Source organism: Neomonachus schauinslandi, chromosome 13 (assembly GCF_002201575.2).
Source record: "Neomonachus schauinslandi chromosome 13, ASM220157v2, whole genome shotgun sequence".
NCBI classification, from domain to species: domain Eukaryota; kingdom Metazoa; phylum Chordata; class Mammalia; order Carnivora; family Phocidae; genus Neomonachus; species Neomonachus schauinslandi.
In genome coordinates, this window is record NC_058415.1 from 14,402,103 (window position 1) to 14,423,944 (window position 21,842).

General features: G+C 42.5%; 1 protein-coding gene across 1 annotated transcript in view; it reads right to left on the reverse strand.

Annotated features, from left to right (window-relative positions):
• Window positions 1-15,346: 15,346 nt before the first annotated feature.
• C13H9orf57 (chromosome 13 C9orf57 homolog) overlaps window positions 15,347-21,842 on the reverse strand; it is an 18,704-nt gene continuing 12,208 nt past the window's right edge. The window contains exon 3 of the mRNA XM_044920749.1: window positions 15,347-15,471. Coding sequence (XP_044776684.1) covers window positions 15,347-15,471 — 125 coding nt within the window. The remainder of the gene's footprint in view (window positions 15,472-21,842) is intronic.

A 21,842-nucleotide genomic window follows, 5' to 3' on the forward strand; every position in this document is an offset into this window, starting at 1 on the left:
ATGTTTGTTGGGGCGCCTGGGTGGCTCAGTCGGTTAAGCGACTGCCTTTGGCTCAGGTCATGATCCTGGAGTCCCGGGATCGAGTCCCGCATCGGGATCCCTGCTCAGCAGGGAGTCTGCTTCTCCCTCTCCCGCTCCTCCCTCTTGTGCTCTCTCTCTCTCTCTCTGACTCTCTCTCTCAAATAAATAAATAAAATCTTAAAAAAAAAAAAAGAAAGATGATGTTTGTTCTCAAGATTTGACACTCTCATCCCCACCCTCTAGCTCATTGCCTCCAGACCAATAACTGGGGTCAAATCTCAGCATATCCCAAGAGGGGAGGTTTAATACCTGCTATGGTAGAAATAGATATTCACCAAAATAACTGCAGGGCATGGCTAGTATGTACTGTGCAGAACCAAGGGAGAATGTGCAGGAATGGATTTGAGAGTATTGGGTCGGGTGAGGAGGTAGAGGAGCAGAATATAAAACTGTTAGCAACAGTGAAATGATTCTGGAACACTCTTCCATGACTCGGGATTAAATGTCCTGGCAAAGAAACATGCAGCTGGTTCCAATATGCTGTTGGGTGGCTCCTTGAAGCTTAATCATGATATGGAAGCATGTAGAGGAAGGGGTCGCTATGCTCAGAGAGTGGGCATGCTAGAATAGATTTTTTTACATAAGATCGGAGAAGCTACCTGCTGACTAGTTTCTCAAAGAGGCCTCAGAAGGTACTCCTCTTATCACAGTGATGAGGAAGGCACTAGGGAAGGGCACCAGAATCATTGAAACCTCAGTGGTGGTTGCCTTTATAGGCTGGGACTAACAATAGTAGAAGCGGTTGCAAAAGTGATCCTCCTAGTGTCAGTGAGAGCAGTGAGATTTCAGACTAACAGACACCAGTGGCTGCTTCGAAGCCTCAGATGCAAGGGAGACATGACTGTCACAGTGAACAGCAATGTGAGTGTCAGGCAGAGCATCTTGATGGGAAGGGATCTGCAGTGATGGTTAATAGACTATGATGTTCTCAGCAGTGAGACAAATGGGTCACCCACTGGGGAATGCTTGATTTGTATAACCAGAAGGAAAGACTTAATGAGCAAAGGAGATGTTAGTTTCCGCTATCAATGATTTCTCTCCCAGTTTGCATGTTTCAGTAGTTCTCACACCCAAAGCCCGTCATTTGAAGGGGAGGGTGGGTAAGGTAGGCTTCTGTAACCTCCAGCAAGTATTTACAGTACACATTCTTTCAGTTCTTTCCCAAATAGAAGTATACCCTGGGGAGGTTTCTATCCGAGTCCTGTTCGTATAGTACAGAGTCTGAGCTCAAAATGTTAAGGGCTCCCCATTATATTCCTAGTCCGTTCAATTGCCATAACCCTTGCAAAAACCAGATGGATTGTTGCAATAAAGGTGGGCTATATAAACTTAAACAAAGGTAGCCCCAGTTATAGCTGCTTTGATATATGTGGCATCTTTTTTTGTTACAGATCTGCCACTTCGTATATGGCTATTGGTCTTGGGGAATGCATTTTTTTTTTTTTTTTCCAATTCTGTCAGTAAAGGTTATCCAAGGTGTTCACAACGTGGAACCAACAGTGATGCACATTTACGGACTTGGACTCAGGTTATATTAGCCCTCCCGATTGCTGACACGAAATAATCTCCATGGACCTTGACCATCTTGATATTTTATAGCATAACATGACACGTTGGTCCATTATATCACTGATAAAATGTTACTTTGACCTGGTGAACAGAAAGTAGCAAACACTGTGGATGCTTTAGTCAAAGTTATGTGCTCTAAAGGATGAAAGATAAAATGAAAAAGATTCAGGGGGCTGCCATATTGGTAAAGTTATTAGAGGTCCAATTGTCTGGGGTATGCTGAGACATCTTCTTTAAGTAGAAAACCAAATTATAGCACCTTGTACCTTTAACCACTAAGAGGGAGGCTCAGTGCCTGTTGGCCTCTTTGGATTTTGGACACAGCCAGTTTTTTTTTTTAATCTTTTTTTAAAGATTTTATTTATTTATTTGGGAGAGAGAGAAAGAGAGAGAGAGCACAAGCTGGAGGAGGGGCAGAGGAAGAGGGAGAAGCAGGCTACCCGCTGAGCCGAGAGCCTGATGTGGGACTCAATCCCAGAACCCTGGGATCAGGACCTGAGCCAAAGGCAACCACTTAACTGACTGAGCCACCCAGGCGCCCCATGGACACAGCCCTTTTCTGAGTAAAGAAAGAGCAAGAAAGGACTTTACTGTAGGTTAGGGTTATACTGCAACCTGCCGCAAAGCTTGTGCTAAATGATCCATTGGCGCTAGAAGTATCTTTATGGAAGGGACACTGTTTAGTCTCTGACAAGCTCCAATAGGAGAATCACAGCACAGACTGGTAGGGTTCTAGACATAATCATGCCTCCTGTAGCAGACAATGACTCACCATAGGAAAAGTGGTTCCATGACGGCTACCATGACATTGTAGAGACTGAGCACCTGACCATGTCATACCAAGTGATGATGACAACAGGGTTGCTCACCATGGGCTCGACATCATCATGACCACTGAGTCATAAGGAGCTGCCACAATCCATTGGGTGCTGGAAAATGGTTCATAAAGATCAGGCGCAAGCAGGTCTAGAGGGCATCCCCTCTGTGGCACCAGTGCCTTGTCCTCAATTCATGCACGTGTTCTCACGGCAGCTTCCAGATGACCCAGTGGTAGAAGAGGAAAATTCCTGTGTCTGGTTCGTGGGTGGGTTGGATCAGTATGTTAGAGAAAGAAGAAAATGGCCAGTTGCCATATTATAGTCATTCAATATTGACCTTCAAGGACAGAGTGAGGGGAACCCTTCCAATGGAAACAGAAACAACTGGTACGCTTTGGTTGTTTGCTTTGTATGGGAGAAGTGTCCAGAGATATGGATACATACAGGTTTCTGGGCAGGGGCAAATGGCTTGGTTAGTTAGTCAAGGACATGAAAACTAGCAATATTAGAAGGTTGGAGACATGAAGGTGGACCTATAGGATTGGGCACAGGGCATCTGCTCCAGGGAGATGCTCCATAACCAGGGGGACAGGATGACTTACTCAGTGAATATCAGCCACTCTCTCTTCCCTGGCCACCCACTGCTTGAACATGGAGTGGCTATACTGGTAGGAATGGAGGCTCTGCATTTTCCCGAAGAATGAGCTGCCTCTCACCCAGGCTGACCTACTGGCTACTGCCAATGCTGAATTTCCAGCATGTTAGCATCGGGAATGACACTGCACCCTCAGTGGGGCATGAAACCCGACGGAGAGCAGCCAGCTGCTTGGTGGCAGGTTGATCACGTTAGGCCTCTTCCACCTTGTAGGTGATGCTTCAGACCATATCACGCCAGTCTATATCTGGGACTTTATTCTGTTTAAGGCGAAATACAATTATTTTGAGAGTAGAAACATAAAAAGGATCCAAAACATTCTTTGAGGTATTTCTGGTTTAAGCGTAATTACTAACAAACCATTTGGCCTCATTCCCTTCGGTTCTTCCTTTAGTGGACATGAGGTGGGACAGTGACCCATTATCATTTTTCATGGGAGAGTCTTTATGAAAAGAAGACTGTAAATGACTTCTCCATAAATAAAAATCCCAGTCCCAGCTTCTGCCTCAGGTTTTCCTGCATATCTAACCCCCGCCCCAAATTTCTAGCATCACTTTCTTACCATAAGCACATGGGTGCGCTGAGAGTTTGCCCCTTCTTAACAAAAGAGATTCTGACATTTTGATCTATCTCTATAGTAACATTAATTAAAGCAGTGACTGGTCACTTTGTGCCTGCTAGTCACTAGGCTAGGTGTTTTTCATAAGGTATTTTACTTACTTTCCAGAATAACTCTACAGGGTAAATATTATAATCACCACATTGTTGATGAGGACACCAAGGATCAGAGAAGTTAAGTAACTTGCCCACAGCTGGTCAGTTGTGCAGCTAGGCTAGAATCCACCTGTGGTCCTCAGCAATGCATACAGGATTCTCACTTGTCTTTTGAACTTCAGAGCTACCTAATCCACTGGGCCAGTTGAATTCATTATATCCCCCAAATTACCTTTCCTCCCTTCTTTTTCCTCCTAAATTTTTTACTAGGCCCCCTCTGTTGGACTTCAGGTCACTCCTGCAGGCACTGTTCCAGGTTTTGGCCCATTTACTAGCCACAAAGAGCACATATGTTTTGATCACTCAAGACTGTTGTCTCTGTATAACTTGGTGCAGGACACTGGAAACTAAAGAGAGAACATATAGGGCATCCTGGCTTGATGGATCTGGGAAGAGCATTGCAGGAAGCCTTTAGGCTGGATCACAGAGTGCAGTTATACCACTGTTGGCCACCAGATGGCAGAGGCGCTCAGGACAGCACAGCAAGGAAGCTAAAGGTGCTGGGAGGCTGGGCTACAGGTGAGGCTCTCCCCAGGTTTGAGAGCCAAAGGCTGAAGGGTTCGTTAACAGCATTCTCATCAGGGAGGTTCATTTGCTTAGGCAAATATAATTCAGAAATAGAGAGAATAGGATTCTCTGGTGACTTTCAAGCAGGCTCATTTTGCTTGTGTTGTACTTTGGAGGTGGGGGTCATTGGAAGGGATAGTTTCTTTCTTTTTTTTTTTTTTTTTTTAAGATTTTATTTATTTATTTGAGAGAGAGAGAATGAGAGACAGAGAGCATGAGAGGGGAGAGGGTGAGAGGGAGAAGCAGTCTCCCCGCTGAGCAGGGAGCCCGATGCGGGACTCGATCCCGGGACTCCAGGATCATGACCTGAGCCGAAGGCAGTCGCTTAACCAACTGAGCCACCCAGGCGCCCCGGAAGGGATAGTTTCAAAGAAACAAGATCAACATAGAAAATGAAGAAATGAGGCAGAGAATCACTAGATGTGATCAGCAGACAAGATCCAGAAGAAGCGATTAGTATCTTAGGGTGTGTTATGTAATGTGAGTGAACTTCAGTTATGATGAGGTTTTAGAAGAGGATTCTTTTTAAAAATTTATTTATTTTTATTTAAGTAGGCTCCATGACTAGTGTGGGGTTGAACTCATGACCCTGAGATCAAGACCTGAGCTGAGATCAAGAGTCAGTCGCTTAACTGACTGAGCCTCCCAGGTGCCCCTAGAAGGGGATTCTTAACCTTTTATTTTATTTTTTTTTAATTTGAGAGAGAGGTGGGGGGAGGTGCAGGGGGAAATGGGGAGAATGAGGGGAAAGAATCTCAAGCAGACTTCACCGAGCCCGGAGCCTGACCTGGGACTCGATCTCACAACCCTGAGATCATGACTTGAGTAGAAACCAAGAGTCTGACCATTCGACAGGCTGGTAAAATTTGTGTATCCTGTGGTAGACTATATTTTATGAAAGTGGTCTTAACCATATCTTGGGTCTTATTTTGTTCCAGAAGTTTAGTTCTTCTCCACCAAATGAAGGAGTCTATGTACTTTCTCCAAGAACCTGGGTGGGTCTTTGTGACTGCCTCAGTTAATAGAGTAAGGTGAAGTGCCACGTGACTTCGAAAATAAGTATTAACGGGTGGTACAGCTTCTGTCTAGCTTTCTCTCTTGGGACTCTGAGCCGCATATAAAAAGTCAGGCTACCCTGAACCTGCCATGTTAGACCAGGTGGAAATATCACTTAAAGATGGAGATTCTGGAGGGATTAAAGAGTACACTTATCATGATGAAAATAAAGAAATAAAATAAAATTTAAAGAAGTAAATTAAAAAAAAAACAGATTATGGATGAGCCCCACGTGTCCTAGCCCCCAGCTGTTTAGGTCTTCCCAGCCTAGGTGCTAGACTTGTAAATGGATTGTTCCAGTCCCAGCTACTATCTGTGTTTCCATGAGAAACCCCAAGCAAGAATTGCTTAGTGGAGCTGTCAGCCCCAGAACCATGAGAGATAATAATAAAATGACCATTGTTTTTTTTTTTTTTTAAAGATTTATTATTTATTTGAGAGAGAGAGAGAGAGAGAGTGCATGTGTGTGCAAGTTGGAGGAAGGGCAGAGGGAGAGAGAGAAACTCCAAGCAGACTCTGCACTGAGCGCAGAGCCTGACAAGCGGCTCGATCTCAGGACCCTGAGATCATGACCTGAGCCAAAATCAAGATTTCGACACTTAACTGACTATGCCACCCAGGTGCCCCAAAATGACCACTGTTTTAAGCTATGAAATTTTTCAGTGATTTGTTACATAGCAACAGATAATACAAATAGACCTTTTCCAGAATACTCTTTCCAAATGCTTACAATAGAATATATAGGACTACAAAGGAATATTGAAGTATTAAAAACCCAAATGATAATACATGTGCTTCTTTATCAGTGTATTAGATAAGATCTAGTGCTGGATATAATGACTACTGTAATTTTATTTTATTTTTTATTTATTTTTTAAAAAGATTTTATTTATTTGACAGAGAGGGAGACAGCAAGAGAGGGAACACAAGATGGGGGAGTGGGAGAGGGAGAAGCAGCCTCCCGCGGAGCAGGGAGCCCGATGCGGGGCTCAATCCCAGGATCCTGGGATCATGACCTGAGCCGAAGGCAGATGCTTAATGACTGAGCCACCCAGGTGCCCCATGACTACTATAATTTTAAAGTGTTGATGAGCATAAATGATATCTGGAGATAATCTGCACAACAAAAATTTTTGTCTGTATAGCAAAAATATGATATAAAAATACTTATTTTTTTGATAACAAAGTCACAGGTACTTCTAATACTATCATGACATGCTGGTTTTATTAGTTATAGAAGGAAATGCTAAATTTCAGTTACAGATGAGTGAAAAGAAAGGAATAAAGGTACAACTTTTTTCCCATCCAAGTTCATGGATTGCTTTCCTCCATCCCCACACCCGACTGGGAACCATTGGAAGTGGGTACTTGTACGAATATCAGGGATGGAATATTACTCTGCCATCAAAAAAGGATGAAATCTTGCCATTTGCAGTGATGTAGATGGAGCTAGAATATATTATGCTAAGTGAAATAAGTCAATCAGAGAAAGACAAATACCATATGATCTTACTCATATGTGGAACTTAAGAAAGGAAACAGATGAACGTATGGGAAGGGGGAAACAGACCATAAGAGACTTTTTAAAAAGATATATATATTTAAAGATTTTATTTATTTATTTTAGAGAAGTGGGGAGGAGCAGAGGGAGAGGGAAAGAGAGCCTTAAGCAGCTTTAGTGCTAAGGCGGAGCCTGATGTGGGGCTCAATCCCATGACCCTGAGATCAGGACCGGAGCTGAAACCCAGAGTCAGAAGCTTAACCGACTGAGCCACCCAGGCGCCCCATCATAAGAAACTCTTAACAATAGAGAACAAACTAAGGGTAGATGGAGAGAGGTGGGTGGGGGATGGGCTAGATGGGTGATGGGCATTAAAGAGGGCACTTGTGATGAGCACTGGGTGTTGTTTGTAAGTGATGAATCACTGAACTGTACTCCTGAAAACCAATATTGCACTGTATGTTAACTACCTAAAATTTAAATTAAAAAAAAAGAAGAAAAAGGAAAAACAAGAAGATAGTATCACCTGGCCCCATGCCTAGCCTAGACTACCTGAGGGCAGGTCTTGAGAACTTGCATTGTAACAAGCTGCCCTGAGTGATCCAATGGCTCTGAAAGTTTGAGAACCCCGGGTCTGAGCCTCACCCTCACCAAAGGTCCGTGTAAGTTCCACCTTCTCCGTGTGGCCTCTTCTGACCACCGAAGCCGCACCCTGCTCCAGACATTACCGTTTTTAGCATTGCTACTTATCCTGCTCTGCTTTCTTGATGCAAACTTTCAGGGCAGAGAGAAAGAAAGAAGAGGAGAAGGTAGCGAGCATCTGTTATGTATCAGACACTCTGCAAGATCCAGTGCAGTAGATGCTATTGACCTTATTTTATAAATAAGGAAGTTGAAGCTCAGAAAGTTGGGTAACTGTTTCAGAGTCATGTAGTTAGTAAATAGTAGAACTAAACTTACAGCCTTGGTGGTTTTCTTTCTTTTTTTTTTTAGCTTCAGAGCCTCTGCTCTTCTCAGGACATAGACCTTATTCAACTTAGCCTCAGGGCTGACGCTTAGCCACTTTTCATTTGCTAAGTCCTAATAGATGTTCCTTTTCTGCAATAACCAGAACTTACCCTTGAGCCTTTACAGATCTCTTTCTCATTTCCTGCTGAACCACATTCAATGAATGTCTTTCTAAAAGGTCTGCCCTGATCTCTTCTCTTTTCTCATGCTTATACTTACATTTTTTTTTTTTTTAAAGATTTTATTTATTTATTCATTAGAGACAGAGACAGAGAGAGGCAGAGGGAGAAGCAGGCTCCCAAGGAGCAGGGAGCCCGATGCGGGACTCGATCCCAGGACCCTGAGATCATGACCTGAGCCAAAGGCAGACGCTTAACGACTGAGCCACCCAGGCGCCCTTATTTTTTTTTTTTTAAGATTTTATTTATTTATTTGACAGAGAGCACAAGCAAGGAGAGCGGCAGGCAGAGGGAGAGGGAGAAGCAGGCCTCCCGCGGAGCAGGGAGCCCGATGCGGGGCTCGATCCCAGGACACCAGGATCATGACCTGAGCCCAAGGCAGTCGCTTAACCAACTGAGCCACCCAGGTGCCCCATACTTACCTTATTTTTTGACCTAGATGCTGGATGCACGAATCTATCTCCAGCCCATATTTCCCTCTTGACCTTCAATCCCGTATGCTCCAATGCCTAGTGCCATTTTTCATAGATAAATTCAACTGAAATTCAACAAGCTGGACTCTTTCTTGGCTTTACTTCCCACTGTCTTTTTCTACAAACCACCTCAGATTCCGTGGAAGGGCTCTTTTAACATCTCTTCCAGCCTCTACTAAGTGGAGTTCTCCAATGCAGAAACTAAAACATTCTTTCTCTTCTCCTCTTTTTTTTTTTTTTTTTAAAGATTTTATTTATTTATTTGACAGAGAGAGACACAGCGAGAGAGGGAACACAAGCAGGGGGAGTGGGAGAGGGAGAAGCAGGCTCCCTGCAGAGCAGGGAGCCCGATGCGGGACTCGATCCCAGGACCCTGGGATCATGACCTGAGCTGAAGGCAGTCACTTAACCAACTGAGCCACCCAGGCACCCTCTCTTCTCTTCTACCTCTAAATTTTGCAGGGCCCCAGGGCTCAGTCCTATACTCATCCTTAGGTGGTCTCATTCAGGTCAAAGATATTTAATAGCATTTTTTTTTTTTTTGCTGATGAATCCCAAATTCCTCTCTCTCTGCAGCAAGACCTCTCCCTTGAGCTTCAGACTTACATATTTGACTGCATATTAGCAGTCTCCATCACGGTGTCTAATCATTATCTCAAGCTTAATATATCCAGAGGAGAACATTGAGGTCCCGGCTGCCTGTAAATGCTCACCTTCCAATGTTGTAGATGACTTACCCTCTATCCCTTTCAGATCTCTGCTTGGAGATGCCTAAAATAGAGCACACACCCATCACCTTAACCCCTCTAACTTTATTCCCACGGTATTTGCTTGACATTAGGTTATTAGATATTAGGTTATTTATTGCCTGTTCCACTACAACGTAAGATCCACTATAAGGTAAGATCTCCAAGAACAGGAACTTGTTCACTGCTGTATCTCTGGAACCTGGAAGAGTTCCTGCACTTAGTAAGTGCAAGAAATATATTTTTTTAAGATTTTATTTATTTATTTGACAGAGAGATGCAGCCAGAGAGGGAACACAAGCAGGGGGAGTGGGAGAGGGAGAAGCAGGCTTCCTGCTGAGCAGGGAGCCGGATGCGAAGCTCGATACCAGGACCCTGGGATCATGACCTGAGCCGAAGGCAGATGCTTAATGACTGAGCCACCCAGACGCCCAAGAAATATTTTTTATTCTTAGATACCCATTGCCACTCTCCTATTATAGGCCCACCATCATCTCTCACTTGGCTTGCTGCAAAAACCTAAATGCTCTCCTAGCCTCTAGTTCCAGTTATTTTCTAAGCTGAAACCACTATGACTTTCCTAAAACGAAAAACTGTTCATTCACTGCCCTTAAGCTTTTCAGGGGAGGTTCTGTGTTAGTCAGGACCCTGGATCTCAAGCAGCAGAAACCTCCAACCTCCCAGCTCTTCTGGTTGAGTCCCTCTCTTTCAGATTTTGGCTTAGTCATACTTCCCTTGAGAGTCTTTTGTGACCATCATTGGGGTAGGTACCTCCCTTTTGAACTCCACATATCATCCTGCAATTATTAATATTGCAGACCTACTGTATTATGTTACAAATGCCAGTTTTTGTAATTTCTTCCCTCCCACTGGAAGTAACTGCATGAACATCTAAATTATTCACTATTGTATCTTCATCACTGCCATTGTACCTGACACGTAAGAATTGCTTGATAAATATCAAGTTAACGAGTCCTCTGTGTTTCACATTTCTACTGTCATTGACTGCTACTTCTTTCTGTCTTCCCTCTCCATAATCAGAGCTGTAACTCTACCTGGCCACCATGCCCCAGGGCTCTGAAATTTACAGTGTGCCAACTTTTAAAATGATTGTGCAACTGATTCAACAGGACATGCACACAGTATCACTACAATTAACACCTAGTTAACAAGAGTAATAGTTAAAATAGGAAGCTACCAGACGGCAAGTATTATCAATAACACCCATATATGAGCCAAGACATGAATTACAAAGTTAATTTGAGGGCATATTTTGTGCTTGCCCTGGCACCAACATTGCTTGTTACGGCTCTGCCTGGAAGTGCCATTCTATACAATACTTTCTGGTGGCAGGATCTATTAACTTTATTCACTGTATGTGGGCATGAGAAGTTAGAAAATATATGCCCGCCCCAAAGTTATGGGAAGGATAGATTATGGACCTACCTTCCTATATCTGTCCTGTTAATTGGGAATGTTAGGATTTGAGGTTCAGCCAAATACTTACTAGCATTACTCCCTAGTGGTGATCTGCAAAGATCCATGAGATACACAAGATGGGAGATACGTGTCCACCAGCAGGTATAACCACCTCTAGTGCTTTCACTGGTAGGACTTGCAGAAACATGGGTCAGTGCTTGGGACAGAGAATGTATAGTCTTCTGGACAGTCAGTCAGTGCTGTAATAGCCCTAGATCTCCCCAAGGATGTGGGTGTCTCCCATGTCTCCAGTGGTGTATATCTCAGCCTGCTGTTTTAGCCAGAAAAGTATTAGCACGCAAAGTCCTTTACTGCAGAAAATTAAAACAAGAGAAGGTGTTTTCTTTCTGCCTGTTTACATAGCTTGCAACATTCAGGACTCCAGACTTCTCCATCATTATCTAAATTTTTCTTTCTGTCCAGAGTCTTTAGTCAGACTCAGAGTCGCTTATGAAACTCAGAGGTCAGTCGTCAACCATCCTGTTCCTTCGATTTCTTTGCTCTTGTGCTTCTTTCATAGACTCCCGAGTCTCATGTCTTAGAGACATGAAGCTTGCCAAGGAGTCAGTTACACCATCACGCCGACTCGGCTTCTTGCCTCCCCCTGCAGTTCTCCCAGAGACTGGCATTTGTGATGGAGTGAAGATCCATGGTATGTCACACCACAGGTTCCCCATCTGCCACCGATGAGCTATGGAGGCTCAGACACCTCATCGGTACATGGGGGAGATAGCAATGGTGGCCATCTCATTTACCGGATGTTCTCTCTGGAGCTTCCAAAAACCCTGTAACTGAGTATCAGCACGAAAAACGTCCCATCCCTCCTCTGCTAATGGAATAATTTGTCTCTTCCCTGACATATCGTCCATATGCCCCCAGTTTATTGACTGCAAAGACTTTTCTTTTAAATGGATTAAGGGGCATTAACCACTGAAGCTTCTATTATAGTCCTGGGGGTGGGGGGGAAATGTTATTAACAAGGAAACTAACCTGGTATTCAGAGGATCAAGGGAGGTCCTCAGATCCATTGGCCCTTCGTTGTGATCTTATAAACTGGTAAGAGGGGTAGGCAAGAATGAACTTGTTAGCTGAAGAAATCTTGAATGGATAGGCGCTTGAGTGGGCGGTGCAGACTGAAAAGATGTGATTGCATGTCTATAGGCCATCTGTGTGTTTCAAGGGAAATCATGGCTGAGAAATTGTTAGAATGAAAGGAAGATAATAGGACACTGAAATGTCTCTCTTGAAATCAGATTCATGTAAACCAAGTGTTGGGTGTGTTGACCTTGAAGGGAGGGGAAACGCCCACCATACCTTGCATAATCAAGTGTATTTGTTTCCAATGACTGCTATAACAAATCGTGTTAAAAGAAAGCAACTGTGGGGCGCCTGGGTGGCTCAGTCGGTTAAGCGTCTGCCTTCAGCTCAGGTCATGACCCCCGGGTCCTGGGATCGAGCCCCGTGCGGAGCCTACGTGTAGTGCCCGCCCCCCATCCAGCTCCCTGCTCCCTCTCCCTCTACCCCTTCTCCCCCCGCTGGTGCTTGCTCTCTCTCTCAAATAAATAAAATCTTTAAAAAAAAGCAAATGTTTTGTAAGTACGTGTAGTAATGGATGTTAACTAAACTTATGGTGGTGACCATTTTGTAATGCATACAAATATCAAATAATTATGTTCCACACCTGAAACTAATATGTGATATGTCAGTTATATCTAATTATTCTTAAATTTATCTTACAATTATGGGTGTTAGAGGTCTAAAATATGTCTGCAGGCCTTCGTTCCTTCTGGAAACTCTAGGAGAGAATCTGTTTTCTTGCCTTTTTCAGTTTCTAGAGGTTGTCCACTTTCCTTGGCTTGTGACCCCTTTTCTCTATCTTCAAAGCCAGCATGTAGCATCTTCAGATCCCTCTCTGATCTTCCTGCTTCCCTCTCTTAAAAAGACGCTTGTGATTACATTGCGCCTACCTAGATAAATCCGGGAAAAGCTCCTAACCTCAAAATCTTGAAGCACATCTGCAAAATCCCTTCTGCCACGTAAAGTAACGTATTCACAGCTTCCAGGGAGTAGAATGTAAACATCTTTGGGGAGAGGCATTATTCAGCATACCACATCAAGGATGTGAAAATTGTTTTTGTTCTGTGACTTTGGGGTCCAGTTGGCATGCAGGTAGTAAACTGCTTCAGTGATGGTCACTGCTTGTCGTGACTTGGATTTCTCCTTTAATTTTCCTGGATTACATAGAGCTAGGCAAGCATTGATCATATAACCAGGGTCTATCTTCTAGATATTCAGCACCAATTCTTATTTTTATTTTATTTTTAAAAAATATTTTATTAATTTATTTGAGAGAGAGAGAATGAGAGAGAGAGAGAGAGCACATGGGGAGGGGGTGTCAGAGGGAGAAGCAGACTCCCCGCTGAGCAGGAAGCTGATGTGGCACTCGATCCTGGGACTCCAGGATCATGACCTGAACTGAAGGCAGTCGCTTAACCAACTGAGCCACCCAGGTGCCCTGACACCAATTCTTATTTTTAATCTAACAACAGCAAAGAGGTGTTCAATGTCAAGCCAGAAAATATTAGGACTTGAAGGGATCTGAGAGATTATGTGACCAATCCTCTTCATTTTATATGTAAGGAGAATGAGGTGTGGAGACACCAAGTTGACTTGCCAAGGTCAACAGCAGCACCCACTTCCTTATTCTCTGGTCATTATATCACTGGGATTTCAAATTAAGTTTGGGAAGCCTATAGACTTAGTCACTGATTGTCTGATCTTGTCATGTTTCCTCGTGATATTGGGTAAATAATGTATGTTTAAAAAACAGGAGAATTGAAAGTATCTCCATGAAATTCATTGATCTGTTTAGCAATGTGGCTAATGCATAAAGTGACAGAATAGTGGCAAATAGATTTAAATCTTAGGATGAAGAAACTTTCTCCTTAGTAAATTCATAAATATGGTCTAAGAAATATAGCTGAGGGGTGCCTGGGTGGCTCAGTTGGTTAAGCAACTGCCTTCGGCTCAGGTCATGATCCTGGAGTCTCAGGATGGAGTCCCGCATTGGGCTCCCTGCTCAGCCGGGAGTCTGCTTCTTCCTCTGACCCTCCCACCTCTCATGTGCTCTCTCTCTCATTCTCTCTCTTTCAAATAAATAAATAAAATCTTAAAAAAAAATATATAGCTGAAATGAGTGTGGAGGGAAATGTTTTGTTTCCTTGGGCTTTTTTTTTTTCTTTAAGTGCTTGTTTTTCTTCAAAGTTTATAGAAAAAAACCATTTATTGAGGGCCCACTGTATATGAGATGTTGTTTTAGGTGCTGAGAAAAAGACAATAAAGGAAGATTTTGTTGAGATTTATTATTTACCATTTGGATTTCTCAAACTCTTGAAAACACAGAGAAAAACAACTTTAAAATTTGAAACACAATAATCTGGCAGTTGCATAAGGAGGACACTGAATGAGAATAATTGAACATGCAGGTCAAAGTACACTCAGAACCCTCTAAAATTCCTTGTGGATGCAAACCTGTTCCCCTGCTTAAAGTGAATTGTTTCATCTGCCAAAGTTAGGTGAGCCAAAGCACTTAGGTGTGATTAAGGTATGGAAATCCAGAATTTGGACAAATCCTAATGCAGATGGGAGACAGAAGTGCCAACCCTCGCACTTGCCTGAGCTCTTTGCCTTTTGGGTTCATAGTTCCTTTTTTTTTTAAGATTTTATTTATTTATTTGACAGAGAGAGACACAGCGAGAGAGGGAACACAAGCAGGGGGAGTGGGAGAGGGAGAAGCAGGCTTCCCACTGAACAGGGAGCCTGATGCGGGACTCAATCCCAGGACCCCAGGATCATGACCTGAGCCGAAGGCAGACGCTTAATGACTGAGCCACCCAGGCGCCCCCATAGTTCTCACAGGCCTGGTTTGCTTATTTGTGGCTTAGTTTTCCTATGGTATTTGTTAAATCACGTTCTCCTATGCTATAAATTGCCCCCCAAAGAGCAAGGCAGTTTGCTTTGGAAACCAAATGAACACTTTCATGTCTCTTAGCATCTTATGATACAATTCATTTGTAACCGTGTTTTGGAATGTGGAAATCTTTAAGAAAACTAGTAAACTAGAGACAATGCATAATTTGACTCAGGGAATTACATTTTTACTTCTTGGTAGCTTTGAAATCACCAGAAGGGGAATTAAACAGAAAGAGGAGAGGAGAGACATGGTGTTGAAAAGGATGTGTCTGGGAGGAGTTTGGGGTGGTAGGGAAGAAGTGAGGCCCCTTGAAAACCAGAGTTGGCTTCAGACCACAACTCGCATGACCTGCAAAGATCTGAGGTGTTCGCAGAGGGCCCCTTAGTGGTAGCCTGTTGTCTTGTGATGACCAGGTCAGACTTGGAGATTGGTTGGCCCGTCAGGCAACTTGGAAATGGGCCACTGGCTCAGAAATTGCACAGGGTGCGATGGCAGCAGTAAGTAACACGCATTCCAGAAGATGTTGTCTTTTTCTTGAAGCAGTCATCATGGGTCTCTGTGCAGCCCAAAATGGAATACCACTGAATTCCACCTGAAGGAAACAAAAGAGGTAGGGGTTGGGGTGCCTGGCTGGCTCAGTCAATAGAGCATGTGACTCTCTCTCGGGGTCGTGAGTTCAAGCCCCACACCAGGCATAGACCTTAGTCAAAAAAAAAAAAAAAAGAAGAAGAAGAAGAAGTAGGGTGCGAGGTCCAGCCTACCTGGCTTCAGATGCTTCAAGTAACTAACAGGTTAAAAAAAAAGGCAAAGCAAAAAATCCTAGGTTTATCAGGATACATTTTGCCCTTAAGAACTCCCACCTAAGTGTATTCTAGATGGGTACGCTGCAGTAAAAGCTTTGAAATTTCAAAACAAAATAGCTTTCAAACTTAGATGATAAAAGCCAGGCAGTTGCTACTGACTGTGTGAGACTTTCTGAAGCATTAGCTGTTGGGAAGTTCTCATTCTCATTCCCCAGCATAACCCAGGTCATGAGTTACTCAGAGGGCTGAAGCTACAGAAGGGATCATTTAGATGTGTAAGTGCTTCTCAGAAATGGACGAGGATCCTTGACCTCAGTTAATTTTCCCCCTGATTACAGAAGGAATGCATGCTCACTGCAGAAAATATGAAAAGTACACACACGTGCAAAATAAGTGACAGTACCGCCCTCTAATCCTAACATCCCCAGCTTCACTGGTCTGGAGGGAGAACACAGAGGAACAGTTCCCCAAAGGCAGCAAAACATATGATGGTTGGAAACTTGGGAGAACAGTAGTCCCTCAACTGGGGGGCAGTTTTGCCTCCCACCCCCAGGATGTTAGGTAACAGCCAGAAACATTTTTGTTGTTACAACTTGGAAGATACTACAGGTATGTAGTGAGTAGAGGCCAGCGATGTGCTAAACATCCTACAATACATAAACCAGCCCTGCATAACAAAAAATTAGCCTGCTAAAGTGTCAGTAGCATCAAAGATGAGAAACCCTATTCATAAAGCCATCAAAAGTGTTAAGTTCCATTTCTATTTGTTTCACCACAAAATTTCCAAGTTAGGAAATAGCTCTGCCCACAGCCCTGCAGTCAAACCAGGTCCTTGATGCACCAAGAACTATGGTCAGTATTCTGACACATCAGCTCCCAGACTCTTCCTCCTGTGCAGAGTCCCTTGGTACTTGGTCCCTTGATAACAATCTGTCCGTGTTTAGGAAGAGAAGAGCAATCACTCTGAACCAGCATCTCATGGCTCCAGGGGGCCTTGACCCCTTTCCCTTTCCACAAGGAAGGGGCTCTGACTGGCAGAGGTCCAGTCAGAGGGAGCCCGAGGGAACGTGGGGCGTAGAGAGAGGACTCAGGCTAGACAGGCTGAAAAAGCTCAAATAACCCTCTTAATATCAAAACCCATCCCATAGGACCCTCAAGTTCTCTTCTTCTCTCCCAACTAACTTTGATCTGCTCTAACTTTTGTTCTCTCCTTCCAATTCCATAGAGGAATTTAGAGTTTTGCTTCATGGAGGTTTTTATTATAATTGGTATGCCCATTGGTACTTTTTGGCAACTGACTTCTCTTCTGCTCAACAATATTTTAGAGATTTTTTCCCAATGTTAACAAAGGGATCTAGTTGCATAGCATTCCATGGCCTGAATATACATCATAGTTTAAGTAACACTCTCCTGTAGACGATCATTTAGGTCATTTCCATTACTTTATTATTAAATATAATACTCCAGGGATAACTTTGATAACATGCTTTTTTGTGTCACGTGTAAAGTATTTCTCTGCAGTAGACACTGAGAAATCGAATTGCTTTGTAGAAGGCTGCGTTCATTTAAAAGTTTAATGGAAATTCCCAAATTGTCCAAAAAAATGCTGAACTAGGGGCACCCGGGTGGTTTAAGCAGTTGAGCGTCTGACTCTTGGTTTCAACTCAGGTCATGATCTCAGGGTCATAAGATGGAGCCCCGCTTTAGGCTCTGTGCTCAGCAGAGAGTCTGCTTGAGGATTCTCTTTCTCCCTCTCCTTCTGTCCCTTTCCTTGCTGATGTGTGCGTGCTCTCTCACAAATAAATAAATAAATCTTTAAAAGAAATGCTAAACTAATCTAAATTGTCACTGGAAATGTATGAGAGTTCTCATTTCCCCATACTGTCACTAACCCATGACATAATAAAGCTTTTATAGTTTTTATCATCTGATGGGTCAAAAAAATATATTATTTCTGTAATTTTGCATTTCTTTGATATTTACTGATGGGTTGAGCAGCTATTTATATTTTTATATTTTTAGGTCATGTTTATATTTCTTCTTCGGAAAACTGTCCCTACATTTCCTTTGACAAAACTTTTTGTCCCCCCCGCCCTGATTGTTGGGTCTTTTTAAAAATTGTTTTTGGAAGTTCTTTACTCTGGATAGGTATTATATATTTTCTTCTGTTATTTATATTTCAACTATTTCCATCCAGTTTATTCTTTATCTTTTAAATTTTGGGGTTGTCATTCATTTTATAAATTTTAAAATATTGAAGTATTCAAATTTATGTGTCATATCCTTTACAACCTCTGTCTTTTGGATGTTCAAGAGGCCTCCTCTCTTTCGAACTTCAGGTATCTTCTTCAGCATTTTTTTTTTTTAATTCTTATGTTAATCCCCATACATTACATCATTAGTTTTAGATGAAGTGTTCCATGATTCATTGTTTGTGCATAACACCCAGTGCTCCAAGCAGAATGTGCCCTCCTCGATACCCACCACCAGGCTAACCCATCCTCCCACCCCCCTCCCCTCTAGAACCCTCAGTTTGTTTTTCAGAGTCCATCATCTCTCATGGTTCGTCTACCCCTCCGATTTCCCCCACTTCATTCTTCCCCTCCCGCTACCTTCTTCTTCTTCTTTTTTATTTTTTCTTAACATATATTGCATTATTTGTTTCAGAGGTACAGATCTGAGATTCAACAGTCTTGCACAATTCACAGCGCTTACCAGAGCACATACCCTCCCCAGTGTCTATCACCCAGTCACCCCCTCCCTCCCACCCCACCCCCCACTCCAGCAACCCTCAGTTTGTTTCCTGCGATTAAGAATTCCTCATATCAGTGAGGTCATATGATACATGTCTTTCTCTGTTTGACTTATTTCACTCAACATAATACCCTCCAGTTCCATCCACATCGTTGCAAATGGCAAGATCTCATTCCTTTTGATGGCTGCATAATATTCCATTGTATATATATACCACATCTTCTTTATCCATTCATCTGTTGATGGACATCTTGGCTCTTTCCACAGTTTGGCTATTGTGGACATTGCTGCTATAAACATCGGGGTGCATGTACCCCTTCGGATCCCTACTTTTGTATCTTTGGGGTAAATACCCAGTAGTGCAATTGCTGGATCATATGGTAGCTCTATTTTCAACTTTCTGAGGAACCTCCATACAGTTTTCCAGAGTGGCTGCACCAGCTTGTATTCCCACCAACAGAGTAGGAGGGTTCCCCTTTCTCCGCATCCCCGCCAACATCTGTCGTTTCCTGACTTGTTAATTTTAGCCATTCTGACTGGTGTGAGGTGGTATCTCATTGAGGTTTTGATTTGGATTTCCCTGATGCCGAGCGATGTTGAGCACTTTTTCATGTGTCTGTTGGCCATTTGGATGTCTTCTTTGGAAAAATGTCTGTTCATGTCTTCTGCCCATTTCTTGATTGGATTCTTTGTTCTTTGGGTGTTGAGTTTGTTGAGTTCTTTATAGATTTTGGATACTAGCCCTTTATCTGATATGTCATTTGCAAATATCTTCTCCCATTCTGTCGGTTGTCTTTTGGTTTTGTAGACTGTTTCCTTTGCTTTGCAAAAGCTTTTTATCTTGATGAAGTCCCAATAGTTCATTTTTGCCTTTGCCTCCCTTGCCTTTGGCGATGTTTCTAGGAAGAAGTTGCTTCGGCTGAGGTCAAAGAGGTTGCTGGCTGTGTTCTCCTCTAGGATTTTGATGGACTCCTGTCTCACATTGAGGTCTTTCAACCATTTGGAGTCTATTTTTGTGTGTGGTGTAAGGAAATGGTCCAGTTTCATTCTTCTGCATGTGGCTATCCAATTTTCCCAACACCATTTGTTGAAGAGACTGTCTTTTTTCCATTGGACATTCTTTCCTGCTTTGTCAAAGATGAGTTGACCATAGAGTTGAGGGTCCATTTCTGGGCTCTCTATTCTGTTCCATTGATCTATGTGTCTGTTTTTGTGCCAGTACCATGCTGTCTTGATGATGACAGCTTTGTAATAGAGCTGGAAGTCCGGAATTGTGAGGCCGCCGGCTTTGCTTTTCTTTTTCAACATTCCTCTGGCTATGCGGGGTCTTTTTTGGTTCCATACAAATTTTAGGATTATTTGTTCCATTTCTTTGAAAAAAGTGGATGGTATTTTGATGGGGATTGCATTGAATGTGTAGATTGCTCTAGGTAGCATTGACATCTTCACAATATTTGTTCTTCCAATACATGAGCATGGAACGTTTTTCCATTTCTTTGTGTCTTCCTCAATTTCTTTCATGAGTATTTTATAGTTTTCTGAGTACAGATCCTTTGTCTCTTTGGTTAAATTTATTCCTAGGTATCTTATGGTTTTGGGTGCAATTGTAAATGGGATCGACTCCTTAATTTCTCTTTCTTCTGTCTTGTTGTTGGTGTATAGGAATGCCACTGACTTCTGTGCATTGATTTTATATCCTGCCACTTGACTGAATTCCTGTATGAGTTCTAGCAGTTTTGGGGTGGAGTCTTTGGGGTTTTCCACATAAAGTATCATATCATCTGCAAAGAGTGAGAGTTTGACTTCTTCTTTGCCAATTTGGATGCCTTTGATTTCTTTTTGTTGTCTGATTGCTGTGGCTAGGACTTCCAATACTATGTTGAATAGCAGTGGGGATAGTGGACATCCCTGCCGCGTTCCTGACCTTAGGGGGAAAGCTCTCAGTTTTTCCCCATTGAGAATGATATTCGCTGTAGGTTTTTCATAGATGGCTTTTATGCTATTGAGGTATGTACCCTCTATCCCTATACTCTGAAGAGTTTTGATCAAGAAAGGATGCTGTACTTTGTCAAATGCTTTTTCTGCATCTATTGAGAGGATCATATGATTCTTGTTCTTTCTTTTGTTAATGTATTGTATCACATTGATTGATTTGTGGATGTTGAACCAACCTTGCAGCCCAGGGATAAATCCCACTTGGTCATGGTGAATAATCCTTTTAATGTACTGTTGGATCCTATTGGCTAGTATTTTGGTGAGAATTTTTGCATCCATGTTCATCAGGGATATTGGTCTGTAATTCTCCTTTTTGATGGGGTCTTTGTCTGGTTTTGGGATCAAGGTAATGGTGGCCTCATAAAATGAGTTTGGAAGTTTTCCTTCCATTTCTATTTTTTGGAACAGTTTCAGAAGAATAGGTATTAATTCTTCTTGAAATGTTTGGTAGAATTCCCCTGGGAAGCCATCTGGCCCTGGGCTTTTGTTTTTTGGGAGATTTTTGATGACTGCTTCAATTTCCTTAGTGGTTATAGGTCTGTTCAGGTTTTCTATTTCATCCTGGTTCAGTTTTGGTAGTTGGTACATCTCTAGGAATGCATCCATTTCTTCCAGGTTATTTAATTTGCTGGCATAGAGTTGCTCATAATATGTTCTTATAATTGTTTGTATTTCTTTGGTGTTGGTTGTGATCTCTCCTCTTTCATTCATGATTTTGTTGATTTGGGTCATTTCTCTTCTCTTTTTGATAAGTCTGGCCAGGGGTTTATCAATCTTGTTAATTCTTTCAAAGAACCAGCTCCTAGTTTCATTGATCTGTTCTACTGTTCTTTTAGTTTCTATTTCATTGATTTCTGCTCTGATCTTTATTATTTCTCTTCTCCTGCTGGGTTTAGGCTTTATTTGCTGTTCTTTCTCCAGCTCCTTTAGGTGGAGGGTTAGGTTGTATACTTGAGACCTTTCTTGCTTCTTGAGAAAGGCTTGTATTGCTATATACTTTCCTCTTAGGACTGCCTTTGCTGCATCCCAAAGATTTTGAATAGTTGTGTTTTCATTTTCATTGGTTTCCATGTATTTTTTTTAATTCTTCTTTAATTTCCTGGTTGACCCATTCATTCTTCAGTAGGATGCTCTTTAGCCTCCATGTATTTGAGTTCTTTCTGACTTTTGTCTTGTGATTGAGCTCTAGTTTCAAAGCATTGTGGTCTGAAAATAGGCAGGGAATGATTCCAATCTTTTGGTACCGGTTGAGACCTGATTTATGACCTAGGATGTGATCTATTCTGGAGAATGTTCCATGGGCACTAGAGAAGAATGTGTATTCCGTTGCTTTGGGGTGGAATGTTCTGAATATGTCTGTAAAGTCCATTTGGTCCAGTGTGTCATTTAAAGTCTTTATTTCCTTGTTGAT